The sequence below is a fragment of the Haliaeetus albicilla genome, chromosome 6 (genome assembly GCF_947461875.1).
Source record: "Haliaeetus albicilla chromosome 6, bHalAlb1.1, whole genome shotgun sequence".
Taxonomy (NCBI): Eukaryota; Metazoa; Chordata; class Aves; order Accipitriformes; family Accipitridae; genus Haliaeetus; species Haliaeetus albicilla.
The window spans coordinates 24,921,420-24,936,361 of NC_091488.1; the positions used below are offsets into that span (position 1 = coordinate 24,921,420).

Here is a 14,942-nt window from a genome sequence, read left to right on the forward strand (position 1 = left end):
AGAGGTCTCAGCTGCTTCATTCATCTCAATAGATTTCTGACATAAAGCGGGGATTTAGCAAAACACTTAAATACTTGATTCTCTCAAAGCACGTGCTTAAGTGCCATTGAAGTACCTGCACATTTGTGCAGCTCTGTGGATTTGGTACAGTGGGTTGTTGAATCAGGCCTGTTTCACTGCTTATATAACTTCAGCAAAAAGAGTCAAGTGCTTGTATACCACCACTCAGAATACATCCTGCCTGACTGCTAAAATCAAAAGAAGTACAAATTGAGGTTAATAAAAAAATAATTCTGGGACAGCTAGTCTCATTTTCCCTGCTCATGTTTAGTTCACTGCAAGATGCTGCTGCAATTTCTAGTGCATCTAGGAATTTTTCTGGAGACCTTGATTTCATTGTGCTCTTCAGCATTTCACTGCAGGCAGTTATAAGGATGGGGAATCACTTAAAATCCTATGTTTTAGGTACTTAGTGCTATTCCTGGAGCTGTTGAGCAACACAGCCTTTAATATACTTATCCTCAATTATCTTTCTGAAGTTTGCATCTATTATTACTCCATCTGGGAAAACAGAGTACAGAAAAGTAAAAAGGGATGTCAGATAGTCTGTCTGCAGCCCAGTAACTGGACCCCTGGATCCCAAGCTGCCACTGTAATCGCTGTACTGCATTCCTCAAATCTGTAATAATTAAAATGGCTGTCTGAGCCATTGGTTGATGTGGTGGGCTGTAGCCTTTACACTTGGGAATATGAGAACGGGAAGTCAGTGAGCTCGTGAGTGACTCTTTCTGGCTCTTCCAGTAGTTTCTAACCATTAGAACACTGAATTTATTAAATAACTAAAGATATTAATTTCACCGACCAGTTTGATTTCAGCTCTACAAATTCATGTTTTGACTCATCTCAACTTAAAAATGGAACATAAAACTACTACAGGAATTTAATAGTCATTAGAGAACTCTGAATGCAGTTAATAAAAATGTTTTATCTGTGTATACATAATACACATCTCAACCTCTATTAATCATTCTGACAATGCGCATGAGTTTGGATAATCTCTCTTTTTAGTAAGTGTTTATGTGGGCGATCTGCTAGCCATTGCTGGTTTCCTAAATGAATACCTTAATAGTTTCTGTAAGATTTTTTTCATAAGATCTTGGATTAAGACTACAGAAGAAGACACAGAATATCAAGTTTTATGAGTTACCTCCATTAGATTGTGTAGCCCTCCTACTCAAATAACACTGGTCTAGTGTTGTTAATTTACTGAGGCTCTCTGTTCCATTAAGCAAAGGGATTTAACTAGAAGTACTAGTCTGGGATATTGGAAAAATGTCTTTTGGATGTCATTTTGCTAGTTTAAATTGTGAACTGTTCTTAATTTCTTAAATGGCAGCAGTTGAATATCTGTTGGGTTAACTAGGAGGCTGCTGTTTGTTTAGAGTCTCCAATTAGGTTTTACAGTTGAGGCGTTGGTTAATTCAAAGAATTCTTTAAATATTCAGGAGTAAAAAGCTATTGGCTCAGATGTTGTGGTGGTTTAACCTATTAGAAGATGTGTTCTCCAATTTCATTAGCTTTTGCAGCAGTAATATTTCATGGTAAGCAAAGGCTCTTAAAGTTTATTATTACCATTCTTTTAAAGTCTTTGTGATGGCTAAGTGTATCTGTAGTTTGCAACAAAGGAAAACTCTGACAACTGCAAAATTAGAATTAATATTCTGGATGTACACAGTTCAGTGTACATTTTAATATTCTCTTATCTTCCCTGTTCTGCCCACAGTTTCTCCCTAGGCACATTTTAAAAGGGTGTAGGGCTGATTTCCCATGGTATGCTCCACTTGGGGAGTGTCTCCCCACGTTACAGCATTTGTGCTGCGAATCCTGCTGCTGCTTTAGTTCTGTCTAGGTAAACATGGCTTAATGAGCTGTGATCAGCGTGTGCTCTTGGAGGTTCTGAGAATAGTCTTTGCAAAACAAGTGGTTTATTTATTTGTTAGGATACAGAAGTCTAGGCAAAGATAGTTGAAGCAACAAAAAGGAGTGCATATACAGTAGTTATGTGGTCAAGAAAGCACATCAGCTTTACCGATTTATTTTGTCACTATAGTTAAATATAATTTGTAGGGCTAGAGATTCATAGATATTAGAGATTGATGTTAGAGGCTAATTGCAATAAGTTTACTTCAGCCTTTACTGGGAAATAAAAGATCTATTGCTGCATGGCTTCTCCTTTCTCTTCGTTCTGCCTTACTTCTTTATGTTCTTTTTTTTCTTTCCTCGGTTCTGGTAATTTCTGGAATAATATTTAATAGTGAGAAAACTTAACATTTCAGTGGATCCAGGGAAATTCTTTGGTACAGTCTATATGGTTTTAAAAGGTTGCTGAATGGTTGCCTTAGCGTCCAGATAAACATTAATTCCCAAAGCTGGTTTGGTTTCCACATGACCACACTTCAGACAGTGAAAGAAAAGTGTACTCAGTTCAAAACTCACTGGAAATGCTTAGTTATTGCCTTCAAACCCTAAAATTTACTACCTGGTTTACCGTTACAAATAAGGTGTAGGTTTGGAGACTTTTTTAAAAAATGTGATTTCAGTTCTTGACAGATGACTTCATCACATTTGTGTATTGTACATTAGGTCATGTAAGGTTTTATAATGCTGTGATACCTGTTGCAGCGCTAGATCAGAACAGGCTCTTCAGAAGGATCGCTGATGTCCCATTCCTTGTGTTAAGTGCTTTTCAGATTTCATTCTTTTTAATGAAGATTCCTTCGCATCAACTCGATTTTTGTAAAATTATTGATATTTCCTTAGCACTGAGTAATTTTTTAAAAAAAAAAAAAAAGGTGGTAAAATGCTTCTTAGAGTAGTTATTGTATATACACTGTACTGGCTACAAGTGTCATGTCCTGCAACAGGGTTTTTGAGTACTGGAGGGATTTGCATAAATGCATTGTCTTTTTTTTAATTACCCAGAGCTGTAATGAGTAAAGTTTTACTGAATATTGGTTTAATAGTGTGCATTTGTTTGGCACTTTATCCGAAGGGTGACCTGCAAGGCTTGCTTTTATCAGATGGCAAGAAATGTTGAAAAATTTTCCATTTTATTCTCTTAAATACAAAACACAGGGTATCAAGGGCTGCTGACTCCTTTTTAAGAACAGCATGCTGTCAGCTTAATTCTCTTTTGAAATATGAAAATGTGGCTGCAGATAAACAGGGTTTTTTTGGAAGTTGGAAAACTATTTTCTGGATAAAGTGCATTCCCAAATATTTGAGGAAATAAGTCTAGCTGTATTGATGTTGCAGTTGCTGTATACTTGATGTATTCATTGGAAACCTTGATTTTTTCCAAGGATTTGTTATTTTTGATTTTAGTCTATTTTGTGTTGAAACTCTGCAAAAGCCCACCCACAGGTGCACAGTTTTTTGAAGGAACAGTAAGGTGATTGGTAATTTTTAGTTAGACATATCCACATTTAAGTTGTGGTTATATATTTGAACAAACACTGTGTGTTCTACAGGTAATTATGTAAATGCTGGTTAATGTAGGCATGTATTTCTGAGAGAAGTACTGAGACCCTGGCAATAGATACCAGCTTTTCATTTTATATTTAGATACATGGGTATACACAGTTACACTGCAATGCACTGCTGGTATTTTAATTCTTTTGGGGTTGGTTGGTTGGGTTTTGCAGGTTTTTTGGTGGTTTGGTTTGGTTTTTTAGGGTTTTTTTTTTTGATAGGTGTTTTTAGAGTTTCTCTAAATGACTTAAGATCTAGTAAGGAAGTATTTAGTATTTGCACAGGGGGGATATATGGGCTGTTAACATTATGGATATTTAGTTGTTGGTCTGATTCTTTACTTCTTTCAGATCTGATATTTTTCTGACTTCTAGTTGCCTGTAGCTTTTGAATTAAAAAATAACCTCTGGGAAATCAATCATAAAATATTCATTCACTTTAAGGAGGCAAGGATTTCATCTGTGTACATCCTTTTTAAACTTGTAAATGCAAGTTTTCAGTTGGCTTTTAGTCTGTGAAAGTGAATTGCCGAGTTAGATATGTGGAAAGACACTTAGCTTTGCTCGTGTTGAATATTTATGCCAGTTTAGAACTGAGTGAGTGAAGGAGTAGGCATGTGTGGTGTAATGATCTCAGTATTGAACTGTGGTGACTATCTGAACTGTTCATGCTGTCATTGACCAGTAATATAACTGAAACTGAAGAGATGCATCTAGCATAAGTGCCATTGTTGCGCTTTTTAAAACAGCTTTTTATAGTGTGCTGCCTCATCCAAGAAAGTATTGAGTAGAGATGTTCTACACCCTTTGAAAATAACAAGACTTAAAGGAAGACCTGGGGGTCTTTTACGATTGTATGTTTAATACATGGAAAGAATGTAAAGGCAAAAATTCTCCAGTGGAGGGAGGATTTTGATGTCGGGATTTATGTTATATCAGGAACATAAGCACCCTTTTTCACCACTCCTATCACATGATTCTTCTAATGACTTACAGTAGTTCAGAGTTGGAAGAACAACAGATTTCCTCACTGTTGTGCTATCATACTAGGTTTTGTGTTACTAGATAGTCCTGGGCAGCAGTGACAACTTGGTTTCTACTTTTAGCATTATCGTCTACCTGCCAAACAAAAAATTTAGTGGTATATATGATGCTTCCTATTCTGTTATTTGAAAATTGATTCAACATGAACCTAAATATTAACTTTAGGCATGCCTTTTCCTATTAATTGTCTTTTAGAGTGATAGTCTGCATGTCCTGTGTATTTACATAATAAGAAGAAAGGTTGATGCAACTGTGAAGTAAAATCCAATATGATTTTTTTAAAACTGTATTTAGAGTGATTTAAGATTTTTCTTCCATGTTTGCTGTTCCTTATTTTGAGCTGTAGGGTAGAGAAATTTGATGAACACTTGCAGTAGCTATGCTTGTGATAGTTAACCTTTAATTTTTGTTTAAAATTTCCTGTCTCAGAATTGTTTTCACAAAGTTCTATAAATTAGTTACCATGTACTTTGTCCATTATTTGATTTTTCATTTCTTCTGGAATGTGGTTATTGCTTATATATCCTGAATACGTCTAAGCAAATGTGGGTTTAAAAAAAAAAAAAAAAAAGGGAAAAAAGTCGTATGCAATTAGATCTTATCCTAAATCTTTTCTTTCTGTTTTGTTTTTTTTGTTTGTTTGGTTTTGGTTTTTTTTTGTTGTTTTGTTTTGGTTTGGTTTTTTGTTTTGGTTTGTTTTTTTCACTTAGGAATTTTATGTGCTTGGTGGACATGGAAAAAGATGAAAAACAAGCTGGCTTCCTGGAGAAAGAAAGCGGCAAATGCTTAATGGAACTTAATTACTGTGGAACCATGTTTTGAGTGCTCCTCCTAGACTTCTTTCATAAATATTCTTGATATCAGCAGATTGATATGATTGGAAACCTGGCTCATCAAACAGCATACACTGGAAGAAGCCTGCTTGGAATATGACATTTTGTATTGTTTCTGAAAGTCTGTGAGAAAACACTATAGACATCTACCTGTTATTTCTTAAGTCTGCATCTCAATTCAGCTACAGCAAAACTAGTCTTTGAAGTGAATAGAACCAGAGCCCTTTTGGAAACTTTTATTGAACATGACTCATGGAGAAGAGCTTGGCTCTGAGATGCACCAGGATTCTGTTGTTCTAACTTACCTAGAGGGATTACTAATGCATCAAGCAGCAGGAGGCTCAGGTACTGCAGTTGACAAAAAGTCTACTGAGCATAGTGGAGAGGATCAAAACTTTAAGATTTCTGGAAGTATCTTTCCCAGCTGTCAAAGTAATGGTCCAGTTCTTAACACAAATACATATCAGGGATCTGGCATGCTGCACCTCAAAAAAGCAAGACTGTTGCAGTCTTCTGAAGACTGGAATGCAGCAAAGAGAAGGCGATTGTCTGATTCCATTGTGGATTTAGATGGAAAAAAGGAAGCTTTGTTAGCTGGCATGGTTGAAAATGTGCCTAAAGGCAAACAGGATAGCACATTACTTGCCTCTTTGCTTCAGTCATTCAGCTCTAGGCTGCAGAGTGTTGCTCTGTCACAGCAGATTAGGCAGAGCCTTAAGGAGCAAGGGTATTCCCTTAGCCATGATTCTTTACAAGTGGAGAAAGATTTAAGGTGCTATGGTGTTGCATCCAGTCACCTGAAGACTCTACTGAAGAAGAGCAAAGCAAAAGATCAGAAGCTGGACAACAGCCTGCCTGATATAACAAAGAACCTGCCCAAAGAGAGGTTTATAGAATCACCTCATGCAGTGCAGAGCGGACCTAAAGTGATAAACGAGCCACTGTCCTGTGCTGCAAGATTACAAGCTGTTGCAAGTATGGTAGAGAAACGATCTAGTCCTGCTGCTTCACCGAAGCCCAGCGTAGCGTGCAGCCAACTAGCTTTACTCCTTTCAAGTGAAGCTCACTTGCAGCAGTACTCCAGGGAACATGCTTTAAAAGCACAAAATGCAAATCAAATAGCAAGTGAGAGACTTGCAGCTATGGCCAGATTACAAGAAAGTGCTCAGAAAGATATTGGCCAATTTGGTTTAGCAAAAGGAACGACAAGCCATCTCAATGGTCAAACAGGATCATCAACCAAAACAGTATCTAGCAAAAGCAATATGGCACCATTTCAGAGTTCAGTGGGAGTCATGCATTCACCTCCCAAAACTGTGGGATACAAAAGTACTTTGGAAAGGAGTAACCTGAAAACCTCTCCTAGCAACAGTTTGCTCTTGCATCTACTGAAAAGCCAGAATACCACCAAACATGTAAAAGGGCATGAACAGAGTGAGAGAGCCAGCATTTTTGAAGACAGCAGCACACCAACAACTATTGATGAGTATTCAGACAACAATCCTAGTTTTACAGAAGATGACAGCAGTGATGATGAAAGCTCCCATTCTAACTGTCTTCCTATAGACCTATCCTTTAAACAGAGGACAGATAAACCAGATGTAGGTCCACCTGCATCACTGGATAACCTGACTCAGTCCTTGCTTCATAACTGGGATCCAAAAGTTTCCTGTCTGGAGAACAAGGAAGACAAAGACACTCCAAAAGCTTCTAAGCTGAATCCCCATCAGAAAGTAACACTACTTCAGCTGTTACTTGGGCATAAGAGTGAAGAAAAGGTAGACAAGAGTAATGACCCTCAGGGACCACACAGTGCAGCTGATGTGGCAAAATTCACTGTACGGACTGGTAAAAGGACTCCTGTTACTGGCAGTCCCAGTGCAAATCGAATGACTCCGTTAAGCACTCCACCTTTGCTGGCTTCTACAAAAGCAGACTCTCCTATAAATCTCTCACACCAATCGTTAGCCATCAAGCGTAGCTCACCACCATATGCTTGCAGCATCCAGACAGACAGACTGGTGAATCCTGCATCTAAACATTTGATAGACCTTTCTAAAAGCAAAGAAATTCAAGGAGCCAAGCTGAGCAGGAACGATAGTCCGCAGAACTCCTCAGCATTCAGTGCCAGCAAGCTGCTGCAGAACCTGGCTCAGTGCGGCATGCAGACTTCCATGTCAAGTGAAGAACAAAGAGCTAGCAAACAACTGCTAGCAGGGAACACAGATAAACCTGTTGGCTTGATTGATAGATTGAACAGCCCTCTGCTTACGAATAAATTGAGTATGCATGAAGAAAACAACAAAATATTCAGCTGTCAGCCTGCACCCGCTGAACAAGGACTTCCAGGTTCGGAAATAGAAAATCTTCTTGAAAGGCGCACTGTCCTTCAGCTGCTCCTGGGAACTCCCAGTAAAGGTAAAAGTGAAAAGAAAGAGAGGATGCTTTTAAGAGATGAAAGTTCTCAAGAACAGACAGATAAGATTTTGAATGAGCAAATATTGACAGTGAAAATAAAAACTGAACCATCTGAAGAATCAAATGTTCCTTATAATTCAAATGCACAACAAGTAAGAGAGTGCAAGGGTAACAAATTTCAAGGATTTGTTCATTCACTGCAGAGAAACACAGCTGCTTCTCCAGCATCCGAGGAGTTGAAATCTGAGCCTCTTTCACCTCAAGATTTCTCTTTTTCCAAAAATGGCCTGCTAAGTAGGTTGCTGAGACAGAATCAAGACAGTTACCCTGCAGATGAGCTGGACAGAAGTCACCGAAACAGTGAGCTGACACACCTTGAATCAAAGAGTCTTTGCACAGTACCAAAGAAGAGGAAGCTTCATGCTGAGCCTTTGGAAAGTCCATTAAAAAAGATGAAAAGTAATGTGTCTGATGCTGCAAACAATCATGCTTCTCCTACTGAGGCACTGTACGGGCCTTTGCTTAACCAGCAAGAACTGAAATTCAGCAGAAGTGATGCTGATTTTAAATATGCTGTAAGTCATGGTTCAAATAATGAAAGCGAAAATAGGAGTTGGTCTAGAGATAGTAAAGGCTTTAATGTGTTGAAACAGCTGCTTCTCTCAGAAAACTGTGAGAGAGATCTGTCACAACATAGGAATAACATACTAACGGAGGGCAAGAAAAAAGGAAACAAAACCAGTGCAACAATTAATAAACCTGAATTCAGCATTTCTTCAGTAAATGCGTTAATGGGAAGCCCTGTGCAACAGAACAGTTGTGTAGATCATAGAACATTTCAGTATCCTGTAGCGGTAAAAAGTCCTGCCAGGTCCCCCTTCCCTGAACATTTGGGGAGTACAGTATCTAGACTTGAGTCTGACCAGTTTAGCATGTGTCCCATGCCCAGTGAAAAAGGGCCCATCAGATGGGTAATCACAGGTATGGACAAGAATGATTATGAAAAAGACTCTCCGAGACTGACCAAAACCAATCCCATATTGTACTACATGTTACAGAAAGGCGGCAACTCTGTTAGTAGCCAAGAAGCACATGACAAAGAAATTTGGAATGAACCTTCATTTACTGATAGTTCAACTCATGTTACAATCAAAGAGGAGTTGACATCCGATGCAGAGCTTAAAACTCCTTTTAGTAACTTAAGAAGTCCTTATAACAGCCATATGGGGAGTAAGGCCTCTCATCAACATGGTGTGAATGGAGAAGTGCATGGACTTCTGGAAAAAGTGCTAACAATCAAAAAAGAGCCAGAATAAACTATAGCCTCCTCAATGAGTTTACAATCAGTGGGTTTGAATCTTTGTTTAAAAAAAAAAAAAAAAAAAAAAGAAAAAATAAAAATGCGTACGAACTTGACTACTGTATAAATTGAGCATGACTTTAGAAAAGCATGGTCTAATTGAAACATGTTTTCATTTGATAAACTTTTTATTTTTCTGGTGATGTTATTTAAAATACATGTAGATAAAATTTGCTTTACAGTAGATTGTCACAAGGAAACTAGAAAGGTTGTAATTTGTACAAGACATTTCTGTATGTATCAGATTAAGTTATGAGTCCTCTTTGATCAGAGTCTTATTTGGATCTGCAAGTTTTTGGTATAACATAAAGTGTAAGCGTACAGCCTAGGTGGTGGTAATGCTGCGTTTCCTCCTTCCCTGTAAAATAATCCTTATTTTTTGGAAGCCTGAGCATAGAGACAGTGTACTTTTTTTTTTTTTTGAATGTTTAATATGTTTTGTGAAATTTTAAGAATAACTTTTAAGAAATGGAGCAGTCCATCCAAGGTATTAGTTCGTCATATTGGAAAACCTATGTCAGTGTTAATAATTGAAATGCACTGAAATGTATTTTTTAGTGCTTCCAAAATTTTTATTGTTATTTTTAAATCTTGCTTGTGGTCCTGCCAGAATAGTGGTGTAAAATCTATTTTTCTTCCTCGCCCTGCTCTTGACAAATGCCTTCCTCAGAATCCTATAGCCACAGTTATGAGTTACTAGTTACAATTAAGGGTTTTTTCTAGGTTTTTATACAAAAGGCAGATTTTCATAGGCCATGCAAGTACTGCATGAGCCCATTTGACAGTGCGTTCCTGTTGCTTCCTTGCTTAAAAGGGGAAAGCCAAAATGCCTCTTGGAGTAGTGCGATTAAGAAAGTTTAGTTATATATATGGTGAGGAAAATGGTGGAAAGTTTGTGAAGTGGATGAGCAGAATTGTCTGTTTAGCACCATCCTGCCTCCCCTGCAGATGAAAACCAACTGCGCTAAAGCAGCACATCAGACTTCCACTCAGAGATGGAATAGGATTTTAATGAAAAATGTTTTGGCCTCTTCCTACAACCAGGGAAAAGAATCCATATTCTGCCAATATTTATTACTCTCTGAACAGTTGATGCATGGTTTAATGCACTACCCTTTCACTGCAGAAAACCTGGTTTCAGAATAACTTTTCAGGTTGCACTGAGGATAAAATTGTGGTTTTGTCATGTTCTGTAATGGATAGTGGGACATGTCTGAGAAATCCTCCTCTGCCCTTTTCCTCAATCCCTGCCTGTGCTGTGATTTGTAACATCTGGCAATATCAGCCTGAGATGGGAGTAACTGAAAATTGCGGTCAAAGCTGAGACACCTTAAAAGAATTGCTGGCTGGGGAAGAGCCATGCGGTTCTGCTTTCCTGTTAACACTATCTGTGTTAACTCTGTTCAGAGCCCTTATTTCTCATGGCGGGGAGGAGGAGGACAAAATCCAGTTCCTCTAAATTATATGCATTATTGGCAACCCTAAGTTTTGCTGAACTTCTTATGGCACTGAAAAAAATGTTCTATGTAGCTTCTAATTTCACTGATAATCCCTATGCTATCAGCAAACAGCTGAATAGTTGTCTTGCACAGATAATGAAAGCTATGCGCTGTGTTAATTTTGACTGTTTTCGCCATTGAGAGTCGATACATGACAAAAGTGCTGTTTCTGTCCATCTCATGTTTGCACAGCAGAGATGAGTGATGGGGCATTTTGCTCGTTTCCTTTCTGGTTTGGTTTCAGAGATCCTTTTCCCAGACTGCTGGCTTGCTAAGACAGAGCAAACTGTTGTCCCCCTCTCATCCTCTGTCCCCTGCCTGGGATCAGTTTCCCTTCTTTCCAGTGCAGTCCCTACTGAAAGGGACTTCTGGCTGCCAGGTGGAAAATGCACCACTATTCTGTTTTGCCCCGCCCCCCAGGGGATACTTTCTTTTAGGGAACACAAATATTTGGCAGTATCTGGTATAAAACATTCCCCTGGTTTATCTGAGAAATAACAGAGCGATTTAAAGATATATTTTTATGTTATTTGGGTGAAGCGTAATATATTAATGGGCTGTACAAAGAAGATTTATATTTTAAAACCTTCACGCAAATCTAATATCACTTTAAATGTCATTGTCTGAAGTATAATATAAAAATAAAATTTTGTTTGTCTTTAATATTACATTTGTAAGTGGCCCAGTGACAATTCAGATTTCTCATAGAATAATCATTAACGAGATAAAGTATATTTTGGATTGACAGTGGAACTGAATTCTTTTTATATGAGTCAACCCAGCAGAAGTATTAAAAAGATGGTATTTGTTCCATCCATTAAATGTCTCTTAAAGTCTTAATTGATTATTTTTCTTGAAACAACATGTATATAGCTAGGAAATATATACAATATAGAATAATAGATGGTCCCTGGAGTAAATACAGGGCTATAATTTACTTGAAGGGCTCCACAGAAAAATGCAGCTTGAATGACTGTGAAATAATCTGGTTGGAAAAACTTCATCAAAACAAAATTGAGATGAAAAGTAGGGAGGAGAATCAAACCCTAACACCAAGTAATATTGGAGTCTAGGAGTGTGCTTACCTGTGTATTTATTCTATGGTAGTCTATTGTTATAATATATACTTTTGAACATTTAGTTTTTAAAGTTTTATAAAACATTTAAGTTAAAATGTTAACAGTTTGACCAGTTAATGATTTAGCTTTCTTTTTAGGTGATGTTAATAGAAGAGTATTACCATTCTCATAGACGTCAGTAAACTATAATACACAAGAATTTAAGTTTAGGACATGCTGTTCATGGAAGAATCTTACCTCTTGTAGACACTGCAGTCTCAAGCAGCATGTAACAAAACAATGAGGCCCTTGCGAGAGAGTAGGGCATGCCAACTGAATGCTCTTCAGTCAGTTGCTAAGAGGGCAGCAGTCTCCTACATGAAATTCTCCACTATCACTGATGTTAGCCCTCCCTAGGGAAGAGAGGTCTTTAAAATCTACCCCATCCACATTTACAGCCTTTAAACCTGAGGACCAAAGGCTCTTTAATAATTTTTTATCTTGTAGCATGGGTGAGTAAAAAGGAGACACCATTGTTTTCCTTGAGGACTTTTCCATCAGAAAAGGGGGGTGCAGGAGCTGGGTTTGCTGCACCAGCAGAAGGACCAGTAGGGCTGGCCGTGTTTTCCCAAGCAACTCAAAGATCCTTGATTTCCCCCAGTCCCTGTAGATGAATGACGAACCAAGGTCATCTGTTGAGTATCACTTGGTATTCTCCAGCGACTCCTGTCTCCTTGGTTCAGTAGACGTTCACTACTAGGATATGCATTTTGGCTGTCCTCAGTCTGTGGGAGTGGAAGCTTCCAAGATAGCTCTGCAAACTCAGGAGGCTGAAGTTTCAGCTAGGCCTTTGGACTGTAGGCTTGAAGAAAAACAGGGCTTTGTCAGATACTGGCAAAGAGGTGCAGGATTGATGGGTGCTGTTCTGTGATCTCATGGTTAAAGGAGTAGGGAGGGAGGGGAGAACACAGCCCAGTTGCAGCTGGGCAAGACTGCTGAAGGAAAGCTGCCTCCACCTCATGGAGCAGTGAAGAAGTGAGTTAGAGATGTCTCTATACCACACTTAGTTGTAATTGCAACCCCTTGGGATTTGCACCCGAATTAACTTGAACCTTGTGGAACTGGGAGCAGCTGGGTTGCTAAGTGCCCAATGCCTTGCTCGAGGCAGCATCTACAGGCTCATGCCGCCGCACCTGCTGTGGTGGTGCAGCGCTCAAGTGAGCTAGATTTGGGGATTGACTTGTAATTGCCACACAGATATGCCTTTTCCTTCCAGAGGAAAGTGTACAGGACTGAGATAACCAGATTTCTAGTGTCTCCTCTGCCAAAGTTTGAGGAAATGATGTGGGGTAATGCATGACCACAGAATCAAAGGTGTTTTGGTGGAGGGCTTCTCTGCTGATGCCGCATAACTGGGTGGCTCAATTTGAGAAGTCTATAAACATTATGAGATCAAAAGGGAATTCAGCCATAACTTTCACTTTTTTTAGCCATTTACTCTTAGTAATGTTTTTAAATTTTTAATTTACAAATGTTTTTAAAAGAAAGAAATGAATGGTTTAAATTTTCCCTGTTAAATGTCGGTGAAAGTATTACAGCTCTCATTGACGTCAGTGACATGATATTACCAGTTTGTTCTCTGCCACATCTTACAGAGGAGTAAACTGGTAAGTATATATTATATATATTTATATATAATGTAAATATATTGACTTGTTACACCTATAATATGTTGAAATTGGTTTTTAAAAGGTGATGTAAATAGTGGTTTCCTTAATGAAAAATACATATTTTGTATTGTTCTAATGCAAAGGAAAAAAACCTTTTAATCTTTTTTGTTATGTATATTCCATGTATAACTGTAAATATGATCACATAGGTTTAAAAACTTTTGCATGTATGTATACAGTGCAAGTCTGGAAGAATGTATAGAAAAATACTTTTATTTAAAGTTGTGATTACCTGCTGCATGAAAAGTGCATGGGGGACCCTGTGCATCTGTGCGTTGGCAAAAAAAAAAAATGTCTTAACAAGTCAGGTCAGTTCAAAACACAACAGTATTCCACTTCTGGACATGACTTCTGCTGTGGTATTTTAGCTTTGTGAAAGAATGTGCTTCAAATCAAAAGGGTCTGGGAAAAAAAATAATGCAAAACTACTTTTAAAACATGAAGTACTCGTACAACTATAATCAGTCATGTAAGTTCAGGACTCCATTTTACATAATTGAAATATAGTACCAGGACTATTCTATCCCTGTAAAACAAAGGAATATTGATTTTCATTGCCATACATAAGAATTTGGGATTTTACCACAACCAATTTTATTGTGATGTGTCTTCAGTAATTTATCTAACTGGTCTCATTTTTTTATTAGAAATTAATTTCCTCATGTGATGTCACAAAACTGTACATACTGCAGTGTGAAGTTTTTTTAAATCTTTCAGTGTTTACTTCCTGCAGAAGATTTGAATAAATGAGAAAAATGCATTGTCTTTGGTTTTTAAATCTGCTTTATTTCATGTGTACTTTCTATTATTGGAGTGTTAGTGGGCTCTTTGTATCAGCACAATTAATACAAATTTCTGACAACAAAAATATCTCAAGGAACTTAGGGACACACAGTTTTCAGCAAGGCTACTGACTGGAAACAGAGAGTCATGGAGCTGGAAATAAAACAATCTAAATCAGATTAGCAGCTTTACTTCACAAAGCACTGTATTATGTTTTATTCAAATACCCTTCTGCTTATTAACTTGAAATCAGTGACCATAAACTAGAAACCTCTAAATGGGAATTTTCATGTGAAAATCATTTTAAACAAATGTTGAAACATTTTTCAGGTCCCCTGTGCAGGGCAGGAAAGGTGTGTTTTCCCAGTAAAATCTACTTTAGTCCATATTACGAAGAGGACTTATTAGTTGTATTCAATATAAGTTCTTAAGCAAATGTGTAGAAAAGTGAACACAATTATCTGTGAAGACTATACAAAGACTTGACACTGCACTCACATCATATTTTGCAGTTTTTAAGTTAGCTTATGACATTAGTGCAAATGGTGGATTGCAACATTAGTGCTAGTGTGGTTTCTCCAGAGGATTTTTGTTCCAAGATGTATAGGTACACTGTGTCTGGAGCTGTACAGTTGGAAGAAAACACTTGGGTCATGACTATTTTGGGTAACAGTAGCAGCTATTTTC

At 37.8% G+C, this 14,942-nt stretch overlaps 1 protein-coding gene across 7 annotated transcripts in view; it reads left to right on the forward strand.

Moving 5' to 3' along the window:
• Positions 1-14,237, forward strand: part of NRIP1 (nuclear receptor interacting protein 1) — a 79,304-nt gene extending 65,067 nt beyond the window's left edge. For all 7 annotated transcript variants that reach the window (XM_069785335.1, XM_069785336.1, XM_069785334.1 and 4 more), the window contains one exon: positions 5,285-14,237. In XM_069785335.1, the coding sequence (XP_069641436.1) occupies positions 5,653-9,141 (3,489 nt within the window). In that variant the 5' untranslated portion in view covers positions 5,285-5,652 and the 3' untranslated portion in view covers positions 9,142-14,237. The remainder of the gene's footprint in view (positions 1-5,284) is intronic.
• Positions 14,238-14,942: the final 705 nt, after the last annotated feature.